Raw genomic sequence first — 9,388 nt, 5'->3', positions numbered from 1 at the left:
CACGGCCCATGCGGAAGTGCCAGCTTTGTGTGGCAGCAAGGCTGGATGCCCGGGTGCTGCTTCCCAGGCAGCCAGGGCGGCCAACGTGGAACAAGTCAGGAGGGCCAAGGGCACAGCAGCTGGGCTGGGTGCTATTCCCATGCCGTACACTCAATTGCTTGACTGCTTGGTGGGCTCCAGAGCTGTATCACTGGACTGTGCGGGACCTAAGCTAAAGCTCTATGACCTTTACTGCCTCTCACATCAGGGTTTCGCCAAGGGGCCCTAAGCTGCCAAGAGGGGCAGGCTGCATTAGAGCCAAGGTCAGCACTCAGAGGATGCCAGATGAGGGAGGGCACAGCTCAAGATGCATGTGCATTGCTGTTGAAGCCCTGCCTCTGGAGCAGGACCGGACACAGGTGCTGGGGATCCTTGGCCTGCCTCATTCCTAAGGATCTTGCCAAACACTGTGGACAGTCTTTTAAGTCACTGTTAAAAGAGCAATGAGTCACCTAGGCCAAGTGGTGCGGAAAGGTGACACAAAGGTTGGTGCCTCAAGATCGGAGGAAGCAGGTTAGAACACTCTCTGGCCAGGTGACAAGGTGATACAGTTGAGGCACACTGCTCAGACGGAAAGGCTCTGCCAGCCTCTACCCACACCTGTGCGTTGGGAAGGGACAGTCCTCCCGGAGGCAGCCAGGCAGGGGATATGCAAGCTGGGGAGACAGGCCCTAACCTTCCAGTGTCTACCGTCAGCTGAGGACACAGACACCTCAGGCTTTCACTTGAAAGAAACGCTGTCGAGGCACCTGAACAAGGCAGACCCCAGACCCTGGCCAGCGATGGAGGTGCACAGCACAGGAATGACAATGAAGGCGCGAACGACACTTCAGGTGCTTTTATTAGGTTCCGTTGCAGGGCCGGAGCCGGGAACTCTGACCCAAGCCCACAGGCATCCCTTCAAGCCCAAGCGGCCAGGCAAAACAGGAGCACCTGGTCCCCAGAGAGTGCCCTCAGTTGGTGGGCACTGCAGCCACCTGTTCACCAGTAGGTTCAGGAGACGGCGGATCACACCTGTGCAGGTGGCTCAACCTGCAAGGATGGAGCTTGCGGGGCACCCCTCCTGCTTAGCACTCCCTCTAGACAGTGAAGAAAAGTGCATTACTGAACAGAGAGTGGCTCAAACCAAGGGTCAGAGAACTGACGATGCTTTTTCTTCAGCCAGAAGGCGAAGGAAAACAGGTGTGGAAGTGAACGCCAAAGCTTCAGCGTGAAGAGGAAAGGGCAGGAACTTGGCGGCAGAGACTAGCAGAAAAGGAGCAGGCGGTGGCAGCGCAGCCCCAGAGCCGATGGGCTGCCAGCACGTCCCAGGGTGGAAACAGCGATGGCAATGCATGGAAGTTGAGCACAGGGCGGGCAGCCCCATCGCACTCCCACGGCTGCTGAGAATGAGGCTGTGGCCACCACAGGACCAGTCGGCCTCTGCACCCTTCTTGACGGTCATGCTGGCTGGGCAGCTCTGCCAAGGCTGGACCAGCCAGGGACCCTTGGCCAACAAGGACAGCTGCCGTGCCTGCACCTATTCTCACGCCAGGGGCATCCTCTCCCTAGTGTCCCGAGGAGGCAGGATCCCAGGCCGTCTGTGGAGAGGCTGACCGTTCTCATGGGCACAGCGCAGTGTTAAGGCAAAGAAGCAGCAAGAGGCCCAGAACTCCCCCAAGGGAGGGCTTCCTCATGACCCAGAGAAGGGAGCTCAGGACCACAGGAGACAAAGCTGATGCACCTCTGGCCTCCGCCTGGCCTGGCCCACAGCCTGCAGCACAGCAACCTCCCAGTCTCCACAGTGGCCCAGGTGGATCTGGGCTGGGTGAGACCCAAACTCCCTCCCCAGGCCTGTCTGCTTAGTCACTGCGCCAGGCCAGGTGAGGACCAGGGGTAGGGTGGGCGGTATCTGGCGTGATGTGGCGCCAGCCTTCGCATGGACTCCCGTGCCCTGCTCTGCGCAGCCCGTGCATGTCTGGAGCTGTCAGCGTGCAGTGTGGTGGGATGTCTCAGGCACTGAGGTTTATCGAAGGGTAAGTGATGGTGGGTCCCCCACACTGCTCACCCAGGACACACCCCCAGAGGGATCCACTGAGGAAGGACATGGAAACTAGTCTGTCACTCCCCTCTTGTGCAGTTTTTATCTTAGAAAAATAAATAGAAGTCCTCTGGGCAGGAACTGCCAGTAACTCTTACTACAGCTGATGCCAACTTTAAACCCCGTGGAGGTCTGGTGGGGGGGCGGTGGCAGGCCCCTGCGTGTCCACCAGACGATGGCTGTTTGAAGAGAAGGAGGGCCTCACAGGCAGGGTCTCAGCCTAGAGCAAGAGGACACAGGGCCAAGAGCTCCAAACCAAAAACGGGGGGTCGGGGGGAGCAGAGGGAGAGCACTAAAGGAAGAAGGAAAGATGGACGCTGAGGGCAGCAGCAAGCCCCACCCAGCTCCAGATGAGGCAGAGGCGCCAGGCACCCGAGCACAGCGGGGTAACGTGGGTAGCTGTCAGGCTTTCCCAGGTGGGGCCACGCTGTGATCCTTTGGCAGGTCACCCAACAGCCTGGAGGAAGGCTGCCCTGGTTTCCTTTCCAATGGGCGCCCTTTGGGAAGAGAAGCTCTGGGTCAGAGCCCCCAGCCCCACGCCCTCAGGCCTGCCCACTTCAGGCATCACTGTGGGAGCACACCGTGCGTGACCCCGGCTCCTGAGGGCTGGGCGCCTGTCCCGCCAGCGGCCTTAGGTCCTGGGGAGGCTGCACATCTCGCAGTGCCCGGTGCCCGGCGGGTTCATGAAGGTGCAATGCTGGCAGGCCCACATGGCGGCGGAGGTGGCAGTGTGCGCGGAGCCCCCGACAGCACCGAACTCCTGGAGGCCTGGAAGCTGCACACCGACAGTGCCTGCGGGCGAGGAAAAGGAAGCAAGTGGTCAGCCCACCTGCGAGTCTCCACACACCGTCCCCCTGAGAGCTCTATGCTGCTGCTGCTTGGCACAATGAAGGCAGCTCTGAAAGCAGCTGCTGCAGGCGAAGGCAGGGTGGAGCAGCCAGCTGGGGCCAGCCCGTGTGGGCGCAGCACGTGTGGTCACAGCTGTGGTCTGGTGGCACATGCCACCAGTGAGGCCATGCCCCTCAGGCCACACCAGCAAGTGAGCCCACAGAGCACCTGCAGCACGGACGCTGCACAGTGTCTGTGGCCTCCAGGGGAGCCGGCAAGCACAGCAGCCACCCTGTGAGCAGGCACCAGGTACACCAGGAGGGCGCTGCTCCCAGGACAGACTGAGGCCAAGGGGTCTTCAAGTCTGTCTTGGCTATTCTAGGTCCTGTGCATTTCCAGATACATTTTAGAACTTGTTAATTTTTACACACACACACATACACACAGTCTGTGGAGATTCTGATTGGGATTGCACTGATCCAATCCACACACACAGAGGAGTGTCCTTAGCAATGTGTGAGTATTCCACGTAGTGGTCTCCCACAGCTTCCATTCAATCTACCCCAAGTAGTTTACGTTCTGTGACCTTTGGTAAATGGCCCATTAATATTAATTTCTAACATGAGTGTAATAAGAATTCACCCCTATGCATGGTCAGTTGAAATCTGGGGTAGAAACCTAAGTCGACAGGGTGTAACAAGCACATCATAAGCTCAGCAAAGCAGATGCCCCTGGTAGACACTGCAGGACAGACCCAAACACAGCGACCCTGCTGCCCATGGGCCTCCCACTTACCCGGGTTGGCCTTCTTTTTCACCAGGTCTGTGTGAGGGAGTGTGGCTGATGGCCTCCAGCTCCCACAGGCCTCTACTTTAGTGCCCACAAGGAGCAGAGACACGGTGACACTCAGCGGCACCTTTCAGACCCATCCATCCTTTCCCTCAACCAGGCCAATGCACGTCCAGGATCACCTGGCAGGACGACCCCCTCAGCCTCTCAGCACCCTCCTGGGCTGAGAGAGAGTACTCCAAGATACCAAAGCTGCTGCTGGGATGTTTCTGTGTGACAGACCCAGAAGGAAGACCAGGAAAGAGTGCTCACTGCAGAGACCGAGTGGCTGCCGAGTGTCTGCCATCGGCCAGGGCCGAAGCCATGCCTGGATGCCGGGGCGGCCAACCATAGCAGGCCCTGTCTTTGCAGACACCACCCTGCCTGGTCCGCTGTGAGGACACAGGCGTGGGGGTCCCGATTTAGGGCGTTTCAGGGCATCTGAGCAACATTTCAGCACATGAGAGCCCACTGCGTTAGGGTTTGATTGTCTGAGCTCAACCGTATAAAAAGAACGCTTAATAAAATGAGACGTGTGGCATAGTTAGTACTCTAGTTCTGAAGACCACTGAGCTTCTAGGCACTCTGGTGTCAAGAGACAGTAAGACTCTTTTTCCACCAGGCTCCCTCACGGCTTAGATTTCAGTGAGGTCTTCCTTGGCTAACTTTGGCTCTATTATCTATCCCCCCAGATTGAGAAAATGGTATAAACATTTTCACACACATGTTCAAGGTTGTCTTGCTAGGGCTTTCTGGTACTTCTCAAAGCCACAAGTAAAAGCCTACCACAGCACCTGCAGGCGAAGTTCTCAAGCTGCTGAGTCACAGCACGTGAAGCCCGGGACCTGCACAGCACGTACACAGCAGTGAAAGCACCCGCGACCCCTGAGGAGCGCGTGTCTGGGTGTGCACACTGTAAACACTCACAGAGCCGTGCACATGAAGCCTGGGGCCTGCACAGCACGTACACAGCAGTGAAAGCACCTGTGACCTCCAAGGCGTCCTGCTGCCCACGAAGCCCCCAGGATGCTCCTGGCTCAGGGCTCTGGTTTTCACGAGGGATGGCCCTTGGTGGCCTGGCCCAGGAGAGGTGGCACTTACTGCAGAGTTGCTCAATGGTGGCCCACTGCTCGGACTTCTTCCATGTCTGTGCCAGCTCCTCATTCCTGGTTCTCACGGCCTCCAGCAACAAGCTGATGCTGTCCTGCGCGACACCAAACAAGAAGGTCCGCCTTGCTCTGCTGTGGCGGACGGGCTCTGCTAACAGGTTTCTTCTCCAACATCAAGGCACATCCAGAGGGCGTTTAGAAGACCCTCCAGGCTGTCACTATCAAACTCAAAATGCCACACACTTAGGCCAAACGTGAGTGCTAAATTGAGCTAAAATTTAAATTCTTCAAAAATAGCCCCCAAGCTGGCCACAGCGTACTCAGTAACTCAAGAAAACAAAGGCTCCCCTCATCCAGGGTTCAGACAGACACAGCAGTGAGGGCCCTGTGAACCCAGTCTCCCTTAGACACTCTGGCTCTTCATCTTCTGGATCACGTCTTGAAACCCGCACACTGGATCCCAGGCCCCCAGGGTAGAAATGCAGAGAAATCAAAGTGTTTATGTAACAAGAATCCAATCCTCCAGGGGCCTCCCGGCAACGGTTCCTCACGGATGCCTACACTTGTCCCAGCCTGCCCATCTCAAGGCTGCGCCTGGGCTGAGAGCAGGGTGTTGCCCTCTGGGACTGTGGGAGCCATGGGTGACTGTCAGAAATGGGTGGGCCTGACTGGATACAGATGCGAGAAGAGTCCGTTGGAGGCTGCCTTTGTTGCATCTGTTCCGTCACCTCCGATGGCTCAGAGAGGCCGCTCCCCTTTCGGGCCGGGGCGGGGGGAGGCACCCCGGCATAGGCAGTCCCACGGCCCCATGGCCCCACGAGCAGCCACTGTCACTAAAAACACCTCCCTCCTTCTCCTTCCAGTACATCCTACACATGCCAGCTGTGAACCGTGCACCTGGCTGCTGCACCTTGGGCCAGGCAACAAAGCAGACACTGCCTCGGGAGAAGACAGGATCTCGCTGTTCCCTGGTAGAGCCCAGACCCAGTAGGGGACACACCTAAACACCTCTGCTGCCTGGAGGTCCCTGGATGGTGACTGGAACAGACACTGTCCCACATCACAAAGGATGAAAGCTCCGAAGAGAGACAAACACCTCTTCCCATAGCAAGCCCCTTGCGGAAGGAAAGCTGGGCCAGATGCTCTCAGTGCCAGACCCTTGAGTGGGAGACACCTCTGGAGCCAAGCTTGATCCAGCTCCAGACCCACCTGCTGGCTGGGGGGAAGGAAGTCAGACAAAAGGCACCACTCCTCTGAGCCACCCTGCGCACAGCACAGATGCCTGGCTTGGGACATGCTCCAGCCCTACCTGCAGTGGCATGACCTCATTGGTGACCAGAAACAGCAGGAGATGGAAGTCTGAGATGGTGTCCAGGAACATGGATGAGGTATTTTGGGACAGGTAGGTGGCCAGACTGTGGAAGTCCTGACGTGTGGGCAGAGGGAAGGAAACACGTCAGTCCCTCTGCAGGTCCCCAATGCCATGCCCAGAAAGGGGCCCCTCCCCCAGGTCAAATGGAGGCACTTGGCTGAGTGAAGCCCCTCCCTCTCCTTCTGTGACCTTGGATGTGGAGCCCAGAGGCAAAGGAGCCAGCAGCTGCATCATCAGCATAATCAGTGCTGGCCCCTTCCCCCAAGGAAGACACTCTGGGTGCCTGAAGTACAGAGGTGTGTGGGAAAGCAGGTGTGTGTGAAGCTGGCCCATGAGTGAGAGGCCATCCAAACAGGTGGGAAATGCCCCCTTCCCTCAGAGTCAGGCAACCTCTGTGACAACATGGGGGTAGGAAGGGCCCACTTCAGGGGCAGGATGAGACCCGTGTGCAGGTTTGTTTTGCTTTGTCCCTGACCTTGGGCAGCTCAAGGGGAAAAGGAGGAAGTCTGTGCGAGGGTGACGGTGGGGGCATTATGCTGCCCAGTCACCTCTGCACCCCACAGGCCCCGGGCCAGCGTGTAGACCAACAGACCCAGGTGTCAGAGGGGTGGCGTGCTTACATCGAGGAAAACCTCCTTGTAGGTGTTCCTAACCACACCACCTCCTGAAGTGCCTGTCAGATTACGGTTCAGGACACGTGTGTGCACAGCCTACATGACATGCACAGGACAACAAGGCAACTCCAGTGGGGTCTGAAGATTGCCACGGTCAGCGCTGCGCTCTGGAACACCCAGGTGGCCTGGGAATGCAGAGGGGGATGGGACTGAAAAAACTGTGACAAAAGACCCACTCCAGCAAGGCACACGATACAAACGTTCTGGAGAAGCCAGGGGAGAGTGATGCTCTGGCACACCCACAGGCCTGCGGCACATGGGACCTGTCCTTGTGGGGATTGGTCACCCCCAGCCAGGTGCCACTGTGATCAGCAGTGCCTGAGGAAGAGGCCTCAAACGACTTTGTCATGGGGAGGAATTGGGGAGTTTGAAAGCTTGGCACTTTCTGGAAAAACAATACTGACACTAGATAAACCATCACAGCTCCTTTAAATTACACGTCTAAAGACAAAGGTTTACCTGTGTCTCGCCCAACACATCCCGGTTTTCGATGGGAAATGGATTTTGCGAAATAGAAAACGTGTGAACCGGGTCCTTGGGGAACGTTGTTGTGATCTGAGGATGGAAACACAGGCCAGGGTGAGCAGTGCTGCCTGTGGGCACTGGCCCTCCACCCCTGCAGGCAGCCCGGAGGACCCCTCCTGGCACTGGGCGAGCGCTCACAGTAGCTCTGCATCCAAGGAGAGTCACCCCCATGTGAAAACTGAAACTGGGAAGTAAAATACTTGGAAACTGCACCACATCTGTGCAGTCTCTGGCTGTGAACAGTGGCCCCTGCTGTCAGGGAGCAGCCCCCTCATGACAGGCCTTCCCTGGCAGCTACTCCCCCCGCCACCCCAAACCCTTTGTTGGAACTGAGGAGCCACAGGGCAAGAGCAGGAGGGGCCCTGTGGGCAACCCTGTCACTGGGTTTGGAGGTCACACACAGCACTCCTGCCAGCCTGCGAAGCCTCTCCTACCCCAGGGTGTCACATCCTGGAGTCAGACAGGCAGACTGGAGCTGAGTGCTGCCATTCAAGGGGAGCCCGCATCCTCCCTCAGGCTCCATCCTGCCTTCCTGTTGACAACAGAGGGCATCCTAAACCCACCATCTACCACAGAGACTGCGGGCAGCGGGTAATGTGTAGCGTCAACACACGCAGTTTTTATTCCTCCTGGCAGATGCCCCTCCACCAGAGCATCCAAATGGGCGCTCTTTCCACCTTTGGGTTGACACAGCTTTTCCTGTGCAATGTGACACCCGGCAGTGCAGATTACACCTCGTCCAGATTCGGGGGCTATTCTGGCTCCTTTGGGACTATTTCTGAAGAACTGCAATGCTGTCCTGCTGTTTTCTGCATCAGGAGAGGTAGTGAGCCATTTCCAGGCTAGCTGGCCAGGATTCTTGCCATGACCACGCCAGGCACCCTGACGCATCACTACTGGCGGGACATGGAGCTGTGTAGTGAAGGTGAGCCTCGGGGCCGCTGTCAGCTCCTGTCCGCAGCTCGCCTTTCTTATCTGCACAGCAAAGGAGACCACAAGCCTGCGTCCAAGGGGCAGGGTGAGGGCTGTGGCACCATATGCTGTAGAGACCAGAGTCTCTGAACATGAGACAAAGCCTGGGCGCTTGGGTCCCTGTGCCAGAAGGCACACAGCACACTGGCAGTGAGAGAGGACGTGCCAGACATGGTAGGTCCCCTGGAGAGCCAGAGGTCAACGTTGCAGCCGTGCACAGACATCACCTTGCGCCCACTCCACCCCCAATGAGCTGCCTGGTTGTTATGGAGCTGATGCCCTAGGGATGGATGCTGGCTTGGACCTGCCCCTGCCCAGCACCCGGTCTTGAACTCCGTGAGCCTCCGTCGGTCTTGGTAGAGACTGACCCTCAGCCTGTGAGGGGGTGAGGTGTGGACACGCTTACGGGGCACCTGTCTCACGTCCCAGAAACGGGGCTGGGTACCACAGGCGGAACGCTCACCCCAGTACACATGCAAGATGCAGTATCGACTCTGACAAAGCTCATGAGGGCAGGAAGCTCACTTCCCTCCTAAAAGGCAGGCCAGGGCTGGGAGGCTGTGGCGGGGAGGAGACCTTTGAAAGCCGGTTTTCAATCAGGCTGACTCCTCCTAAGTGTGTGTTCCATCAATCTGTTCTCGTCTTAATTACACCCCGGGTAGTCTACAAACCAGATGCCTTTACAGCCTAGGTAATAAATATGTTCTCTGGAGCTGTCAGCTGAAATGGAACATCGATGGGCTCAGCTTGCAGGGGCCCACTGTTCCAAATGCAATGATATTTTACAGCCTGGATCACATGCCCACCCTGAGTCCAAATGCCACTCCGAGGGAGACTGGGCACGGCCGTGGTGCAGGAAACACTCTGCCTACAAGGGTCTGCGCTCCTGCCCCTCTAGACAATGCCGTCATGGCTCTCACTTCAGCGGTACCCTCTACCCTCAGGCTGATGGCCAGTCTGA

The 9,388-nt window shown here is 57.6% G+C and overlaps 1 protein-coding gene across 2 annotated transcripts in view; it reads right to left on the bottom strand.

Moving 5' to 3' along the window:
- Nucleotides 1–862: 862 nt before the first annotated feature.
- Nucleotides 863–9,388, bottom strand: part of NPLOC4 (NPL4 homolog, ubiquitin recognition factor) — a 66,914-nt gene continuing 58,388 nt past the window's right edge. For both annotated transcript variants that reach the window (XM_003417367.4, XM_023556798.2), the window contains 4 exons: nucleotides 7,390–7,485; nucleotides 6,194–6,310; nucleotides 4,877–4,979; nucleotides 863–2,911 (listed from right to left, as the gene is read on the bottom strand). In XM_003417367.4, the coding sequence (XP_003417415.1) occupies nucleotides 2,751–2,911; nucleotides 4,877–4,979; nucleotides 6,194–6,310; nucleotides 7,390–7,485 (477 nt within the window). In that variant the 3' untranslated portion in view covers nucleotides 863–2,750. The remainder of the gene's footprint in view (nucleotides 2,912–4,876; nucleotides 4,980–6,193; nucleotides 6,311–7,389; nucleotides 7,486–9,388) is intronic.

The sequence above is a fragment of the Loxodonta africana genome, chromosome 18, assembly GCF_030014295.1.
Source record: "Loxodonta africana isolate mLoxAfr1 chromosome 18, mLoxAfr1.hap2, whole genome shotgun sequence".
In the NCBI taxonomy this organism is placed as follows: Eukaryota; Metazoa; Chordata; class Mammalia; order Proboscidea; family Elephantidae; genus Loxodonta; species Loxodonta africana.
Note: the sequence above shows the minus strand (reverse complement) of the source record. Positions and strands in the feature narration are given on the sequence as shown.